Here is a 23,479-nt window from a genome sequence, read left to right on the forward strand (position 1 = left end):
ATTCCCAACAGGATTGTAAGCTAGAATGCCTGTTGGATGGTATAGAAGAGGAGTTTAGTCAGTCTGTATGACTATGTAATTAAAGTGACATGTATAATGCCTTCTAACCGGATTGTAGATCATTTGTCGTTGCAGACCTTTTCGTTTCAACCTCCGGGCCCGATAGTCCAGAGTGAATCCGAATACCCACTCAGTTATATAAGAACCGGGGTATGCGTGGAGACCAGGCGTAGGGGTCATTAGTGCTTTATCAGACAAGTGGCTAACTAGTTATGTTATATTACATGGGTAGTAAGAAACATCTTACAGGGAGAATAGTTCCGTTAAGGGTTCCTTTCCCTGGGTAAGCATGCCTAAAGTGCACGTCCGGACTGCGATAAGAAACACAAAAAAGCATCTGGGGGCAGATATGGACAATAAATAAAAATCATCTTTTGTTCACCGACCGAATATTCCCTTAAGAACGCTAGCTTTCGGCTTCACCCAGTCCGAGGTACACATCCGGCTGACCCGGCAGTAACAATCACAGAGGTGCTCCCCTTATGCCCTAGCCGAATTAACGGGAACGTAGGGCATAAATACAAGAGCCAGGCAACCCAGCTTGGCCAAAACTTAAGTCATATCGATGCATATAATGGTGAAAAAAAGGTACATGCGGAAGTAGAACACATGTGTTGGTCATGAAGCCCGGATAAATAATTTAAACTTCTGTGAAGGAAGCCCCCAGGTATGAAGAGTGCGGCTAGCGCATCTGTAATGTGCAACCAGGGCACAGGGTGACCCTTGAAGGCCTAGATAAATAAGAAGAGAAAGAAAGAAAGGAAAACAAGACAAATAATGTATTTGTGAAAAAATGGACAAAGGGAGGGGACTAACATAGAGTCCGGTGCTAGGCATAGAATCTTCGAAGTCTGGCCGCGTTCCATGGGTTTGGCTCGAGTCGACTAGTCGATGCATCCCGCAGTCGGTACGCTCCACCGGTCAGAACTTGGTCAATAATGAAGGGACCTTCCCATTTAGGCTCGAGATTGTTCTTTTTCTTATTCGGCAGGCGTAGAACTAGTTCGGCAACGTTATAAGTTTTGCCCGGTACTTCTCTGCTTTGGTATCTGCGAGTGTGTTGCTGATAAAATGCGGAACGGGCTTTGGCTACATCGCGCTCCTCCTCCAAGGTGTCCAGACTGTCCTGCCGATCGAGCTCGGCTTCTCTTTTTTCGTACATGTGCACTCTAGGTGAGTCATGAATTATGTCACAGGGCAAGATTACCTCCGCGCCGTACACCATGAAGAAGGGTGTATATCCGGTACTACGATTCGGCGTGGTCCGTAGCCCCCAGAGTACGGAGTCGAGCTCCTCTACCCAGTGCGTGTTAGACTCCGTTAAGGAACGCACTAATCTAGGTTTAATGCCGCTCATTATAAGACCGTTTGCTCGCTCGACTTGACCGTTGGTTTGTGGGTGATAGACTGAGGCATAATCGAGCTTGATGCCTATTTTGCTGCACCAGAGTTTTACCTTCGTGCCATTATCAGTGATGATGCTGTGGGGGACGCCATAACGGTGTACAACCCCGGATATGAAATCTATCACCGGTCGGATTCAGCTATTTTAACCGGTTTGGCCTCTATCCATTTGGTGAATTTATCCACCATGACCAATAAGTATTTTTTTCTTGTGGGTTCCCCCTTTAAGGGGTCCAACCATGTCAAGCCCCCAGACCGCAAAGGGCCATGTAATGGGGATCGTTTGGAGGGCGGTGGGTGGCATGTGGCTTTGATTTGCAAAGAGCTGGCAACCGGCGCAACGTTGGACCAAGTCCTGTGCATCTGCTCGGGCGGTTGGCCAATAGAATCCTGTACGGAAGGCCTTGCTTAAAGAGCCCGGGCTGCGGCGTGATGACCGCCGAGTCCGGCATGAATTTCTGCCAAAAGATTCCGCCCTTCCTCTTCGGAGATGCACCTTTGAAGGACTCCGATAGTGCTTTTCTTGTACAATTCTCCCTCATGGACCCTGTAGGACTTGGATCGCCGCACTATGCAACGTGCCTCAGTTTGGTCCTCCGGAAGTTCCTGTCTAGTTACGTAAGCCAGGAATGGTTCTGTCCACGGGGCAATAATGGCCATTATTTCGTGGGCTGAAGGTGTTATTTCGGTGGCGGAGCCTCCGTTTGTGTCAGAGAGTTCGGTATCGGGTATTTTGGCCGGGTCCGGATTGTTGTTACCAGTGTCCCCTTCCCATGCTATTGATGGCTTGAAGAGCTGCTCCAGAAATATCTTGGGGGGACCGCGTCGCGTTTTGCGCCGATGCGGGCGAGGATATCCGCCGCCTGATTGTTTTCCCGAGACACATGGTGAAATTCGAGTCCCTCGAACCGAGCTGACATTTTTAGGACGGCATGTCGATAGGCTGCCATTTTCGGATCCTTGGCGTCGAAATCTCCGTTTATTTGGGATATTGCGAGGTTTGAATCCCCATGCACCTCCAGGCGTTGAATGCCGATGGAGACTGCCATCCGAAGACCATGCAACAGAGCTTCGTATTCGGCTGCATTGTTGGAATCTGTATATAATATTTGCAGTATGTACCGAATGGTATCTCTGGTTGGGGATGTCAGGATGATGCCAGCCCCTAGACCGGCCAGCATTTTAGAACCGTCGAAGTGCATGATCCAATTGGAGTATGCGCCGTACTCTTTAGGGAGTTCGGCCTCCGTCCATTCGGCGACGAAGTCGGCCAGTACTTGCGATTTAATGGCTCGGCGAGGTTTTTATGTTATGTCGAATGGGAGGAGCTCAACGGCCCATTTGGCAATCTGGCCCGTAGCGTCGCGGTTGTTGATAATATCATTAAGTGGCACTTCCGAGGCTACTGTAATCGAACACTCTTGAAAGTAGTGTCGCAGTTTCCGCGATGCCATAAATACTGCATATGCTATTTTTTGGTAATGCGGGTACCGTGATTTGCATGGAGTGAGGACAGTGGATACATAGTATATCGGCTTTTGAAGAGGGAATTTGTGTCCGACCGCTTCCCGTTCGACAACGAGCATCGCGCTTACAACTTGATGAGTTGCCGCAATGTGCAACATCATTGGTTCGCCAATGTTTGGTGCGGCCAGGATCGGGTTGGTTGCCAGAATGGCCTTTATTTCTTCCAATCCAGCTGTGGCCGTGTCCGTCCACTCGAAGTGTTCGGTGCGCCGAAGGAGGCGATAAAGGGGTAAAGCCTTTTCTCCCAAGCGGGAGATAAAGCGGCTTAGAGCCGCCACACATCCAGTTAGCTTCTGGATTTGTTTGAGGTCTGTTGGGGTAGCCAACTGTGACAACGCTCGGATTTTGGTCGGATTAGCTTCAATACCTGTACTGGAGACAATGAATCCCAGGAGCTTTCCGGCTGGTACGCCGAAAACACATTTTTCCGGATTGAGCTTGATGTCATATGTTCGGAGGTTGTCAAATATGAGCCTCAAGTCGTCTATCAAAGAGTCGACGTGTTTGGTTTTGACGACCACATCGTCTACGTATGTCTCTACTGTTTTGCCAATTTGTTTCTCCAGACATGTCTGAATCATGCGCTGATATGTTGCGCCGGCGTTTTTGAGCCCAAAAGGCATTGTGTTAAAACAGAAGGGACCGTATGGCGTGATTAATGCCGTTGCGGCTTGGTTGGACTCCGCCATCTTGATTTGGTGGTAACCGGAGTATGCGTCGAGGAAACGCAATGAATCGTGTCCTGCAGTAGCATCAATGATTTGATCGATGCGTGGGAGGGGGAAGGGATCCTTTGGGCAAGCTTTATTGAGGTCTTTGAAGTCGATACAAAGGCGCCAGGATTTGTCCTTCTTTGGCACCATCACCAGGTTTGCTAGCCAGTCCGGGTGTTTTATTTCTTTGATGAATCCGGCCTCTAATAACTTGGCTAGTTCCTCTCCCATGGCCTGTCTCTTAGGTTCGGAGAAACGCCGAAGAGCTTGCTTGACCGGCTTGAATCCCTTTAGGATATTGAGACTATGCTCAGCCAGCCTGCGTGGGATTCCTGGCATGTCTGAGGGATGCTAGGCGAATATGCCCCAGTTATCACGCAGGAACTCTCGTAGTGCGGCGTCCACAACGGGGCTTAGCTGTGCCCCGATGGAGGCTATTTTTGTAGGGTCCGTTGGGTGGATTTGGAATTTTACTGTATCATCCGCTGGTTTAAAAGAGGTGGACTTGGATCTCTTGTCGAGTATCACGTCGTCCCTGTCCACTGTGGAGCGTAGCGTAGTTAATTCCTCGACCGAGAGGGCTTCGGATAGTGCCTCGAGGGTCAATGCGGCTGTTTTGTTTTCGGCGCGGAGTGCTGTGTCCGAATCGCTGGCGAGAGTGATGATTCCGTTGGGCCCGGTCATTTTGAGCTTCATGTACCCGTAATGGGGTACGGCTTGGAAGATTGTGAATGCCTCCCGTCCTAAAAGAGCGTGATAACCACTGCTGAACGGGGCCACTTGGAATGTAATTTCTTCGGACCTGTAATTATCCGGCGTGCCGAATACCACATCTAGTGTGATTTTCCCAGCACAGCGTGCTTCCCGACTGGGGATGATTCCTCTAAAGGTTGTGCTACTTTGCTCGATGCGGTTCCAGTCTATTTCCCTCTTTTAAACGGTTTCCTCATAGATGAGGTTTAGTCCGCTGCCGCCGTCCATGAGTACTTTGGTGAGTCGAAAGCCATCCACGATTGGACTGAGGACCAATGCGGCTGGTGCTCAGGCTGCTCGGAATTTGGGTTCATCACTGGCATTGAAGGTAATAGCCGTGTCACTCCAAGGATTTGTTGCTGCTACGTGGCAGATTTCGGCCATACTGTGGAGTGTTCGCTTGCGCCTGTTATTTGACGCAAAGGTCTCGAACACTGTTAACACCATATTGTTATCCACTGGATGGTGCTCCGTGGTATGTGGGATAAGAATATCCTCACCACTTTTGGCCACCTGCCGGAGTATCCAACATGCTCTAAGGCTGTGCGTTGGTATTGTATCTGCTATACTATGAATTTTGTAGGGTCCGTTGAGCCATCCTTCCAGTACGGTTCCATAACCTGTAGAGGGTTTTTGCTTTTTGGTAGTTGACCCGGGTGTATTGTGATAATGCACCCTTTTGTTTCGGACTGGGTTTGTATTCAGGGCCGGATTATCGCAAAAGTTTACTTCGGTTTTCCAGGCACTTTCCATCGCACAGTACTTTCGTACTATGGACGCCAAGTCAGCGAAGCGTGTTATCTCACGGCGATTTATGGCAATAAGGATTCCCTTGTCCGTGCAATTATTGCAGAAAAATAGGATTGCGTCTTCCTCGCGACAGTCCTTAACCTTGTTCATCACAAGGAGGAATCTGGCCCAATAGTGATGTACTGTTTCCTGGAGCTCTTGCCTGATGTGGGAAAGATCGCTTATGTTTGGGTGGGTGGGTGGAATTGAATCCGAACCCTCACCTGATCAGGGATCCAGGGGCCGAGGAATTTCCAATTTTGAAAGTTCCGGTTCTGGGGTGTGACCCGATAATCCTGGCCTGCTGCCTGACTCTAAGTTCAGGAATTGGGTGTTGTTCTCCCGCGAACGGGCGTCCGGCTCGGAGAGCTCGGGAATCCGGACATATTTGGTCCTCATGATAGAGGAAAGGTCGCCGCATTGTTCCGCCACCACTGCAATATGATGGGTGACGGGTGGAGAGTTAATCTCCCTTTGATCGGGTTTAAGCCCAATCCGATCATAGTCCGTAGCGACTCCCAAGGCGGCGATGCGATCCAAGAGGTTGTTTAAGGAGGAGAGCTCCATTGGATCCATCTGTTCGGCGAGTGCCGATTTGATGTGGAGGCTGTTTTCGATGACCCGAGAATTCATCGTCGGCGCGGCGGCCGAACAGGCGGTCATGATGAACCTGCCTAGCCAGAGAGTTTGGCCGACAGCCAAAGCTCCCCCAACAGTAGTACCGTCTTTAAAGACGAGACGAGACATCCTTCCTTCTGGCGACGGCACAGAGGAACTCTCAATGAAAGCACCAATGTCGGTGTCAAAACCGGCGGATCTCGAGTAGGGGGTCCCGAACTGTGCGTCTAAGGCAGATGGTAACATGAGGCAAGGAAGACGATGTTTTACCCAGGTTCGGGCCCTCTTGATGGAGGTAAAACCCTACATCCTGCTTGATTAATATTGATGATATGGGTAGTACAAGAGTAGATCTACCACGAGATCAGAGAGGCTAAACCCTAGAAGCTAGCCTATGGTATGATTGTATGTTGTCCTACGGACTAAAACCCTCTGGTTCATATAGACACCGGAGAGGGCTAGGGTTACACAAGGTCGGTTATAAAGGAGGAGATATACATATCCGTATTGCCTAGCTTGCCTTCCACGCCAAGTAGAGTCCCATCCGGACACGAGACGAAATCTTCAATCTTGTATCTTCATAGTCCAACAGTCCGGCCAAAGGATATAGTCCGGCTGTCCGGAGACCCCCTAATCCAGGACTCCCTCACTTGTTGAAAGTCATTCTCCTCTAGTTAACTTCGAGGTCAACGGGCGGCACTACAACAAGGGGTACTACCTAGCTGATGGCATCTATCCAAGATGGTCTACATTTGTGAAGACTATCTCGAACGCTGTGCTAGGAGGCAAGAAGTCCCACTTTGCTAAGGTGCAGGAGGCTTGCAGGAAGGATGTCGAGCAGGCATTTGGTGTGCTCCAATCTCGATTTGCTGTTGTCAGGTACCCTGCTCAAACCTGGTCGAAAGATCAAATGTGGGAGATCATGACTTGCTGTGTCATCTTGCACAACATGATCATCGAGAGCGAGCAGGAAGAGCCAGTGTTTGACATTGAACCATACTACAGGCAGGGTCCTCTAGCCGAAGTTGATTACAAGCTACCGGCAACCTGGACTGCCTACCTCAGTATGCGTCAGGAGATCTGAGACCCACAAGTGCATCATCAACTGCAGCAGGATCTGGTGGAGCACCTATGGAGGATAAGGGCGACGCCTAGCTCGACGTGTGATGAGTTTTTATTTGTTGAACTATATAATTTGTATTGAACTATTTATTGTTGCATTATTTGGTTGAATTATTTGATTTTCTATGATGAACTATGTGATAAAAAATTATTTATGTTGAGAATTCAACGCCGAACCACGTCGAATATAGACCGTTTCTCGTCGATATTGGGCCATTTATTTATTTATCTGGACTGAAAAACGTCCGTGAATCGGTCGATATCGGCGACTGTGGGCGACCTGGGGGTGACGGCTAGATACCCAACCGTCCCCGCACCGATTCTACCGCCGGCTCGCCCTCCGACGACGATTTTTATGTCTCTTGAAGGGTCAATGGCTGGAGATGCTCTAACCACCAGGAACCGCATATGATGCTTTGGCATAAGTCTACTCTCTCGCCCTCGCCCTCGCCCTAATTGAATATGATCAGTGGCTGAGTGCTCGGTGGGAGAAAAATATTCCCACAAGAAACAAAAGTCTCTGATGGGGCATGGTGCTGGGCAACGTGATTTCCAGCATCATTAGTACTACGTAGTTCTATAGTACATCTAATCGCCCCTATAGGAGAGCTGTTCCAGCTCAGCCTCGCAAGCAATTCAGAAGCCATCCTTCCCCTCTCCTCTTCTGGAAAAAATCAGGATGAAGTTATTGACCAGAATGGCTCTCTCTAATGCAAGTGGAATTGATTAGTGGCGGAAACAGCTCCCCATCAATCTGGCATACATTATCATTTTTGTTTTGGCAACTGGACGCGGCTCGTCTGACATACGGCCCATGCACTGACGTGTGAACTTGAACCCACGCGTCAGCGGCCCAACGGCAGGGGGCGTACGTCAGGAGATCCGGCTCCTTGGCAACCACCGCAGAGACAGAAACTCAACTTGGTTACCATGAGGTGGTCTAACGGTACGAACTAGCATGTGCAACTACTCGAGCCATCCGTCTAGCATGTGCTATCGCGCATATATTGTTCCCCGCGAAAATGGGGTCGTTGTTTCCAAGAGGATACGCATACACAGCTAGCCTCGTGCCGGTAATGGATGGATCGTACGTGGATCTGATTCGAAAACGCATGTGTAGCAGCAAGCCTGCATAAACAACTGCTACATCCCCATTTGGTTGGCTCCAAATTCATGGAACCGGATGCGCAGGCTCTTGCTTGCTTCCGTCCCCATCCGACCCAGTCGCCTCGTCGCAGCCAAACCCCTTTGACCTTGCGATGGCGATGCACGAATCACCTTGCCTACAAGTACCGGCTCCTACCTTCGCTCATTTCCACACCCAAGAAGCGCTCCATAGCTACACCACCACCAAGCTGATAGCAAGCAAGCAAGCATTGACCAATCGGCCATGGCGAGGCTTCAGCTTTCCGTCGTGGCGGCCTGCGCCGTCCTCCTCGCGCTCGTCGCACCATCCATCGCCGGAGACCCCGACATGCTCCAGGACGTCTGCGTCGCCGACCTGGCATCCCGTGAGTTATTCTCCTGCTGAATTATTCACTCGTCTTTGTCAACTTCCTTGTTGCATTGCATCTTGTGTGCTGCGCTGGATCTTGCTGACCCATGAATGGCGGCAGCGATCAAGATCAACGGGTTCCCATGCAAGAAGAACATCACGGCCGACGACTTCTTCTTCGCCGGACTCAAGAAGGCCGGCAACACCAACAACCCGGCTGGTTCGGTCGTCACCGCGGCTAACGTGCTGTCATTCCCCGGGGTGAACACGCTCGGCGTGTCCATGGCGCGCATCGACTACGCCGTGGGAGGGCAGAACCCGCCGCACACCCACCCGCGCGCCACCGAGATCATCTTCGTCACCGAGGGAACCCTGGAGGTGGGTTTCATCACCACCGCCAACAAGCTCTTCACTAAGGTCGTCACCGTCGGAGAGGTGTTCGTCTTCCCGCGAGGGCTCGTGCACTTCCAGCAGAACAGGGGCAACTGCTCTGCCTCCGTCATCGCCGCCTTCAACAGCCAGCTTCAGGGCACCCAAGCCATCGCCACCACGCTCTTGGCTGCCACACCACCAGTGCCAACCGACGTGCTGGCCAAGGCCTTCAGGGTTGATAACGAAGACATCGACGCCGTCAAGGCCAGGTTCAACTAGGGAGCCTCTGCCCTCTGGCAACTCTGCATCCATTTCGGAAGAAAATAATCGTCTGTTTGTTACTGAATAAATGGTAATCAAGTCATCAAGTGAGCTGTAGCGTGTAGTTGATTTGTTGTTGTGTATGTTACATTTGTTTATCTTTGAGATAATAAAACTTGCTTCTGTTTCGCGTTGTCTATGTTACATTTTAGTAGTGCGCCTTGATGTCTTGATGTGTTATTATATTATTGTTTTCAACAAGTCAACAAATCTATAACTTGGCAGTAGTTTTGCAGGCTACATTTTTCATAAGGACGAACCACCCAAATACAGGAGAGCTTTGTCGTATGAGAAAAAAAATCAACTGATAAGCGGGAGAGGAAAAACCAGGAGACACCGGAGAAAAAACCACCCACGTAAAGAAGAAAGCCAACTGATAAGTGAGAGAGGGAAAACCGGGAGAAGTGGCTCTGGAAGCGTTTGAGTAGCAAGATTAAAATTGGAACGTTGGCATATAGCTTTTGGGAACAGAACTTGTAGTACAATGAACTTGTAATATAGACAGACGAATTTACACCAACTAGGGGCCTAAGACAGAGTGATCCCCTATCTCCTTATCTCTTTTTGATCTGTTCTGAAGGATTATCAAGCATGTTGTCTCATGAAGAAGAAGTTGGTGGTATTGAAGGAATAAAGGTGTCAAGGAATGCCCCCTCGATATCTCACCTTTTGTTTGCGGATGATTCTTTGATCCTCATGAGAGCTACGGTACAGAATGCAAGTACATTGAAGAGGGTCCTAGATACATATTGTGAGAGTTCATGGCAGCGTGTAAGTACTCCAAAATCCAGTATCTTCTTCAGTCCTAATACTAGAGTAAATGAAAGGGAGAATGTATGTGGAATGTTGAATATACTAACAGAAGCTTTGTCTGACAAGTATTTGAGGCTACCAACTATTGTCGGTGTTGATCGTAGTGACTGTTTTCAACATCTTGTTGATAGAGTTTGTCAGAGATTGAAGGAGTGGAAGGAAAAAATTCTATCAGTCCAAGGTAAAGAAATCCTTTTAAAGGCAGTAGCTCAGGCAATTCCATCTTATACTATGTCTGTTTTTAAGTTACCAAAAGGGATATGCAAGTCAATCACTGATGAAATATCGAGCTTCTGGTGAGGTGATGGAGAGGAGAAAAGGAAAATGCATTGGTTTGCATGTGTGTTCCGAAGAAGAAGGGAGGTATGGGATTTATAGACCTTCATAGCTTTAACCTTGCTATGTTAGAAAAGCAGTGCTGGCGACTGATCCAGAATCCTGACTTTTTGTGTGCATGTGTTCTAAGTGCAAAATACTATCCTGATGGTAATGTTCTGAGAGCTGGCTCAAAGAAAGACTCCTCGTTTACATGGCAAAGTTTGGTTGTTGGGATACAAACTTTCAAGAGGGGATGTATTTGGCGAGTGGGCACTGGTTCACAGATTAACATTTGGGATGATCCATGGCTCCCATCAAGTCCAACAAGGAAGATTATCACCCCTAGAGGTGGAATCATGTTGTCAAAAGTGCAAGAGATAATTGACCCTCATACGGGTCAGTGGGACGAGGCACTAATTCAGAGCGTGTTCTCACTAGTTGATGTACGCAGAATACTACAAATTCCACTACATGTTGAAGCACTAGAAGATTTTGTGGCATGACACTATACAAAGTCTGGAACCTTCTCAGTACGCTCGGCATATCACTTAGAATTTGACCACCAGTCCGGTCGCCACTATGCAAATTCGAACAGTCCGGGGAGTGCTCAACTTAGCGGGGTTTGGAAGGAACTATGGCATCTTCGTTTACCGGGAAAGATCAAGCATTTTGGTTGGAAAGTACTTAAGGGAGTACTTCCATGCTACGGTGTACTCACGGGCAGACACATACCCTTGATCCCGCAATGCCCGATATGCAAAGTTGGTTTGGAAGACATTCAACATTGTCTTTTCACATGTGATAGAGCAACACAAGTGTGGTCATCACTAGGGTTAACTGAGGAGATCGACAGCGCAGTTGTGCAGGACCGTTCCGGGTCTATCACTTTGGACATTCTGATCCGCCTGCATATGACTACACATGATATTCCCACTGCCGAGCTCATCCTGGTGGCCATGTGGTTTATATGGTGGCAAAGGAGGCAAGTTGCGAAGAGGGAGACTGTCCCAACTCCAGAGCAATCAGCAATCTCAATTCGGGTACTTGCTACCAATTTTGTCCGTGTAAATACTCCAAACCAGCCCATCCGCAAGAATGATCAAGTGTGGAAGAAGCCAAGTAGGGGAGTTATAAAGGTGAATGTTGATGCATCATTTCATGAGGAGAACCTCGGTGGAGCTTGTAGAGTTGTCACCCGTGAAGATCAGGGCAAATTTCTGGGAGCGGCAACATTAGCATTACCTCATGTCTCAAGCGCGGGATCAGCTGAGCTAATGGCCATCCGTTCTGGACTATACTTGGCAGCGAATCTGGGATGCACAAATCTCATCATTGAGTCAGATTGTATGAACGCTTTGGAAGCTATATTTGACCCGGATGCTTATATGGGAGTGGATGTTCCTGTGGTGGCAGAGTGCTCCCTCTTGGCAATGGAGTTTGCACGTATTAGCTATGAGTTCTGTAGCAGAGAGGCAAATATGCTAGCAGATGGATTAGCAAAGCATTGTTTTAGCAATAGTACTTCTGAGGTTTGGGAGACTTTCGTCCCTGATTTTATTCTTCACAACTATGTAAATGACCTTGCTATTATCTGAGGAATAAATTTATTACGATAAAAGAAGTCTTTCTTTCTGGCTCTCACATGCGATCACTGTTTTCGGGAAGCTAATGAGGTGGCTGATGCTCTAGCAAAACACTCTTTTAGTAATAGATGTTCTGAATTCTGGGAAGCTTCCATTCCCGACTTTATTTCTCACATTATTGTAAAATACCTTTTTTGGAAATAGAGGCATGCCCCCGGTCTCTGCATCATGATGATGCATGCGGCCCTCTTATTAATAATCCAGAAGGTAACGTCAAAAATGTCTTACAGCTCGCAAATGGAGCGAAACAAAGTAAAGAAACGACAAAAAGTACAGGCGGACAATAACAACCGATACGGTAATAAGATGGATAAGCTCCCTAGACTCCTATCCTGTTATGCGAGCGCCATCCGAATCGGTTGAAGATAACCCGAGCTTCCATCTTCCATTGGTTGCACCCAATAACCAAAGGCTTCCTGGAGTCCATAGGAGTGAGTAAGGACCATGTACGGAAAGTGTAGCTCTGAAGATAACCTGCAAAAAAGTTAAGTTGTGCTGTCTGTTAAAAATCATATCATTCCTGCAGTTCCATATAGCCCATAATAGCGCACATATTCGAATCCGAATACGAGCTGTAGTAGTCTGTTCAACCCCAGCTAACCACGTCCCAAACAAAGATGCAATATCTACTGGAGGGTTGATATTGAAAGCTATATGAATTGTTCTCCAATGTAAGGGCATCTCCAGCCGCGCCCCCAGGAAGGCCTCCCCAGGCGATTTTTTCGCGCCGGCGCCGAAAAAACGGCCCAATCGCGCCCCCAGGAGCCCGATTTTCGCCGGCTTGGGCCGAAAACAGCGCCGGCGGACCCAGGCCGAACCCGACGTGCAGGGGGGCGCCCGGGGGCGCCGGGGCGAGCTGTTTTGGCGCGAAAAAGCCGCGGGCCAGCCGCATCAGCGACTCGGCGCCTCGTCTTCCCCCAACGGCCTTGGTTCCCGCGGGGAATCAATGGCAAGGCGGCCGCCGGTCAGCCTTACCATTGATTCCTCATGGGCGGCGCGTCACGGGACGGCGCGCCGACGCCTCCCCTCCCTCGCACGCGTACACACGGGCGCGGCGCGGCTATAAAAGCCGGTGGCCTCCCCTCGCCTGTGCCCACACCAGCCCCGCCCCTCGCCGTCGTCCAGCCCCTCCCTCTCCCTACCTCTCCCGAGGGCCGCCGCCCAGCCCCTCCCTCTACCTCTCCCGAGCCCGCCCAGCCCCGCCGTCGCCATGGCAGAACGCTTCCCCGGAGACGAGGCGGCGGCCAACAGCTTCCGCCGCCGTTCGCTCCGCGAACAGGAGTCCTGGCTCCTGTTCCAGGCGAACATCCCGGCGCCGCCGGACATGCGCACTGAGCCGACGGGGTCGAGACTCAGCGCCGGGGGAGTGCCCATTCCCCCGTTGCCCGACGCCGCGGCGAAGCCGAAGTACTTTGCCGAGGAAGTCGAGGTCGTGCGCGCCTCCCTCACCGACGCGCAACTCTCCCTCCCCCAGTACGCCGCCGACAACCACGCGGCATGGGCGGCGTATTTCGAGCGCCGCCAGCAGCAGCGCTTGGCGTCCACCAACGGCGCGCCGGTGGTCGGCGGCCGGCAGAACAGCGAGGGGCGCCACCTGTGGTGGGGCGTCCCCGGCCGCACACTCGAGGGCGTGCTCACGTACCTCGAGGGCGGCAACGACCCGCCGTTGGCGTACCCCCCGGCGAGGGTGGCCGCTCCGGCGCAGCACCGACGCAGCACCGACGCGCCGGGCCGTGGGCGCCAAGGAGGTTCGGGTCCTCCTCCTCCTCTTCCTCCTCCCGATCCTCGTCGCACTCCTCCGGCACTCCGGCCCTGCTCGGCGTCAAGGCCGAGCCCGCGGCGGAGACGCCGCTCGGCCGGCGCACTCGCAGCGCCGGCATCGTCATCAACGAGGGCGGCCGGCGCGCCTCCCCCTCGTCGGCTCCTCCGTGCTTCGTCAAGCCAAAGACGGAGCCGGGGCTGGCGTCGGTGAAGGCGGAGTTCAAGGACGACGACACGGCCCTAGAATGGGCGCGCCAGGACTCCATTGCGATGGAGAAGGCGCGCCGGGAGAAGGAGAAGGAGCGCCAGTGCGCCGCCCTACGCCGCTTCGAGGAGCGCCGACGCGGCCGCGATGAAGGCGGGGTCGTCGTCTTATGCGACAGCGACGACGACGACGACGCGCCGCCGCCAGTCCGCCATGGCGACGCCGGGCAGGGGTCCAGCAGGGGCGCCCGCGTCAAGGAGGAGAAGGCCGACGACTTCGATGGCGGCGACGGCGGCGACGACTTCAACCCCTTTCTTTTTTTTATATTAGGTTAATGTAATGAAAATGCGCGAATTTCGCCGAAATTTGCCATGTTTGGCCAAAATTTAACTAGTTTTTATCATACTTCGCCGAACGGTCCTTTTTCTAATACGCGCCTGGGGCGGCCCTGGGGGCCGACGGCTGGGGACCGACTCGCCCCCAGGGCCATTTTTTGCACCGGCTCACCCCCAGGCGGCGCTTTTTGACGCCCCCTGGGGGGCCAACGGCGGGAGATGCCCTAACTTGGCAAGTGGGCATTGAAGAAATAAATGTTGTATTGTTTCATCGTGGGCACAGAAACAACACCGTGAATTGCCTACCCATCGCCTCTTAATTAAGTTGTCATTTGTGAGTATCACTTGCTTGTGGACAAACCACATGAAAATTTTAATACACAAAGGAACCTTAATGTAACGCCCCGGACACACCCGCCGGTGGTCGTTACTCCTGGCGGGATCTAGACTGGCCCCACAGATCAATACTAGTCTTTTCTGCACACTTTGTCCTCACTCGTGCGCACCCAGGGGCAACTTCCCAGTCGGTCACCCATCCTGACACTACTCCAAGCTGAGAACGCTTAACTTTGGAGTTCTGTCCGAATGGGCTCCCGGAAAAGAAGGAATTCCTTAATGATATGAGTAGTCTATCATCCCTAATAAGCCAGGCTATCACATACACCCCCACTCAGAGGAACCGACGTCCTCGTCGGGCCACAGGAACGTTCCCTCTTGGCACAAACGTATGTGCTTCCAGTCCGGTACATGTGCCATGCCGGGTGCCACGACGGGTCACAAATGTCATGAACAACATGACCACGCACCTGTCCGCAACCATCCGTGTAACCGCGAGGGTCGGCTCTGATTAGCAACTTGTAACGCCCTCGATGCGGCTATATCTCCTACGTGTCGAAGCATGACTTAGAGGCATAACCGCATTGAAAGCAATGTCGCAAGTTAGGCAATCTTCACAACATCCCATGTAATATAAATAATAAAAGGGGAAGGAACATATTTGGCTTACACTCGCCACGTCAAACAAAGTACATAAATAGCATTACATCATCCAAACACTCATGGCCCGACTACGGTGCCAAAATAAAAGATCAACCCAACATGCGACACGGTCCCGATTGCCCCAACTGGGCACCACTACTGATCATCAGGGAAAGACACATAGTAACGGTGTGAGTCCTCGTCGAACTCCCACTTGAGCTCAAGCGCGTCATCTGGAACGGAGTCATCAGGCCCTGCATCTGGTTTGGAAGTAATCTGTGAGCCACAGGGACTCAGCAATCTCGCACCCTCGCGATCAAGACTATTTAAGCTTATAGGTAAGGCAAGGTAATAAGTGGAGCTGTAGCAAGTGACTAGCATATATGGTGGATAACCTATTCGCAAATGAGAGCGAGAAGAGAAGGCAAAGCGCGATCGAATAACTAGAGAACAACCTGCGGCAAACATTACTCCAACACCGTGTTCACTTCCCGGACTCCGCCGAGAAGAGACCATCACGGTAACACACACAGTTGATTCATTTTTAGTTAAATTAAGGTTCAAGTTATCTACAACCGGACATTAACAAATTCCCATATGCCCATAACTGCGGGCACGGCTTTCGAAAGTTCAAATCCCTGCAGGGGAGTCCCAACTTAGCCCATGACAAGCTCTCACGGTCAACGAAGGATATACCTTCTCCCGAGACATTCCGATCAGACTCGGTATCCTGGTTCTACAAGACACTTCGACAAGTTAAAACAAATCCAGCAACACCGCCCGAATGTGCCGACAAATCCCGATAGGAGCTTCACATATCTCGTTCTCAGGGCACACTCAGATTGTCCAAACTTCCGGTAGGCCAGCCCAGAGTTGCCCCTGGTGGCCACCGGCGGCTGACGAGGTGGACCAACACTCAGAGGAGCACTGGCCCGGGGGGTTAAATAAGATGACCCTTGGGCTCCGGAAACCCAAGGGAAAAAGAGGCTAGGTGGCAAATGGTAAAACCAAGGTTGGGCATTGCTGGAAAAGCTTTATTCAAGGCGAACTGTCAAGGGGTTCCCATTATCACCCAACCGCGTAAGGAATGCAAAATCCGGGAACATAACACCGATATGACGGAAACTAGGGCGGCAAGAGTGGAACAAAACACTAGGCGAGAGGCCGAGCCTTCCACCCTTTACCAAGTATATAGATGCATTAAGATAACAAGATAATATAATGATATCCCAACAAGAAAATAATGTTCCAACAAGGAACGGTCTCCGATCTTCACCTGCAACTAGCAACGCTATAAGAGGGGTTGAGCAAAGCGGTAACATAGCCAATCAACGGTTTGCTAGGACATGGTGGGTTAGAGGTTTGACATGGCAATTTGGGCGGCATGATAAGCAAGTGGTAGGCATCGTAGCATAGTCATAGCAAAAGAGCGAGCATCTAGCAAAGCAAAGATAGAAGTGATTTCGAGGGTATGATCATCTTGCCTGCAAAGTTGTCAGAGTTGACTGGATCCTCGAAAGCAAACTCAACGGGCTCCTCATTAGCGAACTCGTCTCCCGGCTCTACCCAAACAAGACAAACAAGTAAAAAGGACACAATCAACCACGTGCAAAGCTCAAACAACATGATGCAAACATGGTATGCTATGCGGGATGCGATATGTGATGCATATGCAATATTTGACAAGGAGTGAATGAACCTAACCTCAACATGGAAATCCAAATCTGCCACTGGGAAGGTGAGGTGATTTCGCTTGAAAACGATATAAAGAACGCCGGAATCGGAGACACGGTTTGGAAATGGCAAGCAATTCAAATATGGCACCAGTCTGCAATATACAGCAAGTAGCCATCTAAATGCAACAAGCTAAACATGCTACAGCACCCAAACATGGCAACAAAATACATGGCAGGGATCCATTCATGAAGCTTAACAAACGATGAACACTAAGCTACGGCCAATTCATTCATTAACAGGTTCAAACAAGTATGGCCAAAGTGCAATTGATAAACAGATTTTAGACTTAGTGAAATTAACACTTGTCTGGAATTTCAGATCAGATAGCACACTTTGGAGCATGAAAACTATATGCTACAGGACCTGAACATGGAAAAGTAAAGCATGGCATGGAGCTACTCAAAGAGCTTAACAAAAGTCCCTTAGTGACCTTGAGCCAAAATGGATCAGAAAATACAATTCCAAGCATGTGAACATGGCAAAAACATAATCAGATCACAGACTTAGTGAAAAACAGGAGCATGCAAATCAGATGTCAAGTAGGCATGTTCACGAGCTCGATGCACTCACTACAGAGCAAGGCATGACAATCTAAGCATGCACCCATCAATAATACACATTATAAAAGCTAGACATCACAAGAACAATAACATAGCATGCATGGATCAACTACAACATCCCCGGGAAAATCGCTAATAAGTAGACAATCTGCCCAGATTCACGAAATAGCAAAAGTAGAGCTCGATTGACTCAAGCTAGGATGCTCCATAAATTGAAACAAAGACATGGATGGATAGAGCACTACAAGATTAACAAATCACCCTTACTGATCATCCTCAAAAGAGGCACGGATCACTAGGAAACAATATGAACATATGGCATATTGATAAAAACAGATCAAGGACTTAGTGGAATTGCTAAGTCCCTGAAATCAGCATTAACGAATGCACCACTTTGCAAGCTTGTGCTAGTCACCACACACATCACAAAAATACATGGATAGCACCTCTGGAAAGATAGCAAAGCATATAACAAAACACATGTAGAGCTCAGGGGCATATCATGCACATAATAATCATGGCAAAAATGACAAATAACTAATTGGAGCAGCAGATCTGGCAATTAACTCAAATAGCACTCTTCCAACAGCATTTCCGGCATCAAGATGAGCTCAAATGAAAATGATGCAATGAGATGAAACTATGTACTCTCTGAGACGAACATTTTGATATGCTACACGCCCAAAACGGATCTACGGATGCAAAGTTATGGCACGATGAACATGGCAATAAAATTAGGGTTTCGGCAGGAAAGTCAACCGAGTTTTGGATCTGGATCTGGATCCGGTTACTGTTCACGCACGCTTCCCGAGGATCGCCGGAGAACTCGAGGTCGCCGGAGGAAGAGTCGGCCGGAGCGGGGAGGAGCTCGCCGGCTTGCCGGAGTGGAGGAGGAGGCCGGAGCCGGGGCGGCCACGGGCGTCGCCGGCGCTGGCCGCGGCGGCGAGGGGCGGCGTCGGTGGCGAGTTGGGGCATGGCCGGCGGGCGGTGGCGGCCGGCAATAGCGGCGCGGCGGCCGGCCGGGAGGAGCTGTGCCGACCGCAGGGACGATGGGAGGCGGTGCGGAGGACAGGCGGCGACGGGCGCGCGAGCCAGGGAGGGCCCTCCCCGGGCCTCGCGGGCTAGCGGCGGAGGAGGCCGGGCGGTGCCACGTGGTGCCCCATCAGTGGCCGCGGGCGGCGGCGGACGAAATTTCTGGCGCGGCAGACATGTCCGGTGGCGGCGGATCTGGATCTTTAGGGTTTAGGGGGGGAGAAGAACCGAAATTTCGGAAGGGTGGTGTATTTATAGGCATAGAGGGAGCTAGGAGTGTCCAAATTAGGTGCGGTTTTCGGCCACGCGATCGTGATCGAACACTCTAGATGATGGAGAGGGTTTTGGTGGGTTTTGAGCCAAATTGGAAGGGTGTTGGGCAGCAACACACGAGGCCTTTTTAGTCCCTTGGTTAACCGTTGGAGCATCAAACGAAGTCCAAATGGTACGAAACTTGACAGGCGGTCTACCGGTAGTAAACCAAGGCCGCTTGGCAAGTCTCGGTCTAATCCAGAAATTTTTAATCCCCACACACGAAAGAAAGGTAGAAATGACCACCGGAGGAGAACGGAGCGCCGGAATGCAAAACGGACAACTGGGAAAATGCTCGGATGCATGAGACGAACACGTATGCAAATGCAATGCACATGATGACATGATATGATATGCATGACAACGACAACAACACACGGAGACAAAAACCCGAACCTGAGAAAATAAAATAACTTAACGCCGGAAACGGCAAGAGTTGGATTACATATTAGGTAAATCATATCCGGGGTGTTACAACACTCCACCACTACGACAGGATCTCGTCCCGAGATCTAGGACTGGAAGAGCGCCGGGTACTCAGAACGGAGGTGATCCTTGCGTTCCCAGGTGGCTTCACGGTCGGAATGGTGTGACCACTTGACTTTGAGGAATTTGATTGACTTATTGCGAGTCTTGCGTTCAGTCTCTTCAAGAATAGCAACTGGGTGCTCACGATAAGAGAGATCTTCTTGGAGCTCAATGTCTTCGAAGTTGACGGTGTGGAGGCATTCCTGGAAGCTCTTCTGGAAAGACGTCTTGATATTCCAAAACGACTGGAATTTGAGAGATGGCATCCAGTTCACCCTTCTCATTGAGAGAAAACAGACGGATCGTATCATCACGAGCGGCAAAGACAATAACATCCTCAGACGAATGAGTCAATTGAATCTGCCTGGCAGCACAATCAAGCTGAGCCTTGTGCTTAGAAAGCCAATCCATTCCGAGAATAAGATCAATATCCGAGTTACCAAGAACCATTGGGGAAGAAACGAACTTGTAGTCGCCCAAGGTGATAGTAACATCTGGAACCTCCAGACTTGCACTCAAGCGTTTGCCAGGAGAAACGATATCCATTTGTTTGCCCAAATGAGAAGAAACGAATTCATGCTTGGTAAAAAATGGCTTTGACATGAAACAATGCGATGCACCAGTGTCAAAAAGAACTCTTGCAGGAATATCGTTAACAGGAAGGTTACCCATGATGACATCTGACGAGTCTTCTGCCTGAGCTGCATTCATCAAGTTGACCTTGGCGTGCTTGGGGTTATGCTTGACCACAGTTGTACTTGCCGATCTCACAGGAGGAGGAGGAGGGAGATGCCTCTGGTTGAAGCACTTGTTGGCATAGTGACCTTTCTGTTGGCACTTGTTGCACGTGACCTCTGAAAGCAGACGGTGATACGGAGCACTCAATCTTGGAGCTTGAGACGAAGTCTTGTTCTGAAAGCTGGGGTTGGGGGGGGGGGAAGATTCACTGCCACCTTTGCTCTTCTGATACGGCTGACGGAACGGAGGAGGAGGAAGCCAATACTTCTGCTGCTTGGCCACTTGAGTAGAGGAAGAAGGAGTAGCATCTCTGACTCGCTTCTTGGAAGCATCACACCTCAGTTGAGCAGCCTCTTGCTTCAATGCCATGTTGTAGAACTCATCGTACCTCAAGGGCTCAAAGAGAACAAGAGCTAGCTAGATTTCTTCTCTGAGACCACCCCTGATGTAACGCCCCGAGACCGATGTGCCAGGTGTCCTCCAGTTATTCGCTGTAGGTTGCCTTGTCATTGCTTGCGTGTCATGCTTTGCATATCATATCATCATGTGCATTTCATTTGCATACATGTTCGTCTCATGCATCCGAGCATTTTCCCCGTTGTTCGTTTTGCATTCCGGCGTTCCGTTCTCCTCCGGTGGTCATTTCTACCTTTCTTTCATGTGTGGGGATTAAACATTTCCGGATTGGACCGATACTTGCCAAGAGGCCTTGTTTTACTACCGGTAGACCGTCTGTCAAGTTTCGTACCATTTGGACTTCGTTTGATGCTCCAACGGTTAACCGAGGGACCGTAAAGGCCTCGTGTGTGTTGCAGCCCAACACCCCTCCAATTTGGCCCAAAACCCACCAAAACCCTCTCCATCATCTCGGTCGTTCGATCACGATCGCGTGGCCGAATACCACACCTCATTTGGACTCTCCTAGCTCCCTCTACCTATAAAAGAGCACCCCTCCCCGAAATTTCGGATCATTTCGCGGATGAACCCTAGATCCACTCCTCCCCGCGCCGCCGGACTTGTCCGTCCCACCGCTGGACGTGTCCGCCGCCGCCACGTCGCCCGGACCAAACAGGGGCCGACACCTCAGCCGGCCACCGCCCTCGCCCAACCGGGTGCCGCCACGCGTCCCCGCGCCCACTCCCCCACCGCGCGGGCCCGCCATGCCCAGATCCGGCCCGCGCCGGGCCGAGCCGGGTTCGCCGCCGTGCGCTGGGAGCCCGAGCGCTCCGTCGCCGCCGCTCAAGCTCCCGCCGGCGACCCGTGCCTCGTCGGAGTCCGTCCCCCTCGCCGGCCTCCGCTCCTCGCGCCTTCGCTTCTACTGCACCAACCCTCGCCGCCATGAAAATCCATGGAGCCGAGCTCCCGATCTTCGACGCCGGCATCGCCGAGCCCCGCTGACCTCGGGAACGGGTCCCGCAGCCTCGGCCTCCGCTCCCCGCGCCCGGATCTGGCAGGTCTCCGCTGTCCCTCGCCGAAGAGTGCTATCAGATCTGAAATTTCAGGCTTGTGTTAATTTCACTAAGTCTGAAATCTGTTTACCATATGCATTTTTGCCATGCTTGTTTGAACCTATTAATGGATGATTTGACCGTAGCTTAGTGCTAGACTTTTTTTAAGCTTCTTGAATGGATCCCTGCCATGTATTTTGTTGTCGTGTTTGAGTGCTGCAGCATGTTCATCTTGTTGCATTTAGATGGCTACTTGCTGTAAATCGCAGATCGTGGTCATATTTGAATCGCTTGCCATTTCCAAACCGTAACTCCGATTCCGGCGTTCTTTATATTGTTTTCAAGTGATTTCATCTCATCTTTCCAGTGGCACACTTGGTTTTCCAAGTTGAGGCCAGGTTCATGCATTCCTTGTCACATCATGCATATGCATCGCATACCGCATCCCGCATATCATATCATGTTCATGTGTTGGTTGTTTACTATGTTGTGTGCTTCTTTCCGGTGTTTGCTTCTCCGGGTTGGTTCCGATAACGTCGCGTTTGTGAGGACCCGTTCGTCTACGTCCTTTTGTCTTCTTCATGGACTCGTTCTTCTTCCTTGCGGGATTTCAGGCAAGATGATCATACCCTCGAAATCACTTCTATCTTTGCTTGCTTAGTTGCTCGCTCTTTTGCTATGCCTATGCTGCGATACCTACCACTTGCTTATTATGCCTCCCATATTGTTGAACCAAGCCTCTAACCCACCTTGTCCTAGCAAACCGTTGATTGGCTATGTTACCGCTTTGCTCAGCCCCTCTTATAGCGTTGTTAGTTGTAGGTGAAGATTGAAGTTTGTTCCTTGTTGGAACATGGAGATGTTGTTCCTTGTTGGAACATGTTTACTTGTTGGGATATCACTATATATCTTCTTTAATTAATGCATCTATATACTTGGTAAAGGGTGGAAGGCTCGGCCTTATGCCTGGTGTTTTGTTCCACTCTTGCCGCCCTAGTTTCCGTCATATCGGTGTTATGTTCCCGGATTTTGTGTTCCTTACGCGGTTGGGTTATAATGGGAACCCCTTGACAGTTCGCTTTGAATAAAACTCCTCCAGCAAGGCCCAACCTTGGTTTTACCATTCGCCACCTAGCCTTTTCCCTTGGGAGTCGCGCATCCCGAGGGTCATCTTTATTTTAACCCCCCACCCCCGGGCCAGTGCTTGTCTAAGTGTTGGTCCGAACTAGAGTCCTTTGCAGCGCCACCTCGGGGAAACTTGAGGGCTGGTTTTACTTGTACGGAGCGCTCATCCGGTGTTGCCCTGAGAACGAGATATGTGCAGCTCCTATCAGGATGCCGGCGCATCGAGCGGTCTTGCTGGACTTGTTTTACCATTGTCGAGGATGTCTTGTAGAACCGGGATACCGAGTCTGATCGGAATGTCTCGGGAGGAGGTCTATTCCTTCGTTGACCGTGAGAGCTTGTTATGGGCTAAGTTGGGACACCCCTGCAGGGATTTGAACTTTTGAAAGCCGTGCCCGCGGTTATGGGCAGATGGGAATTTGTTAATGTCCGGTTGTAGATAACTTGAACCTTAACTTAACTAAAATGAGTCAACCGCGTGTGTAACCGTGATGGTCTCTTTCCGGCGGAGTCCGGGAAGTGAACACGGTTGTTGGAGTTATGCTTGACGTAGGTTGTTTTAGGATCACTTCTTGATCATAGATTTCTCGAACGTGCTTTGCCTTCTCTTCTCGCTCTCTTTGGCGAATATGTTAGCCACCATATATGCTAGTCGCTTGCTGCAGCTCCACCTCTTACCTTTACCTTACCCATAAGCTTAAATAGTCTTGATCGCGAGGGTGCGAGATTGCTGAGTCCCCGTGGCTCACAGATACTTCCAAAACCAGCTTGC

At 50.5% G+C, this 23,479-nt stretch overlaps 1 protein-coding gene across 1 annotated transcript; it reads left to right on the plus strand.

The window, feature by feature from the left end:
- The first annotated feature begins 8,291 nt into the window (after window positions 1-8,291).
- Window positions 8,292-9,302, plus strand: LOC125515351 (germin-like protein 1-1). Its single transcript, XM_048680801.1, has 2 exons — window positions 8,292-8,497; window positions 8,603-9,302. The coding sequence occupies exons 1-2, from the start codon at window positions 8,377-8,379 to the stop codon at window positions 9,130-9,132; spliced, it is 651 nt and encodes a 216-aa protein (XP_048536758.1). The 5' UTR covers window positions 8,292-8,376; the 3' UTR covers window positions 9,133-9,302.
- Window positions 9,303-23,479: the final 14,177 nt, after the last annotated feature.

Source organism: Triticum urartu, chromosome 6 (assembly GCF_003073215.2).
Source record: "Triticum urartu cultivar G1812 chromosome 6, Tu2.1, whole genome shotgun sequence".
Lineage (NCBI taxonomy): Eukaryota > Viridiplantae > Streptophyta > Magnoliopsida > Poales > Poaceae > Triticum > Triticum urartu.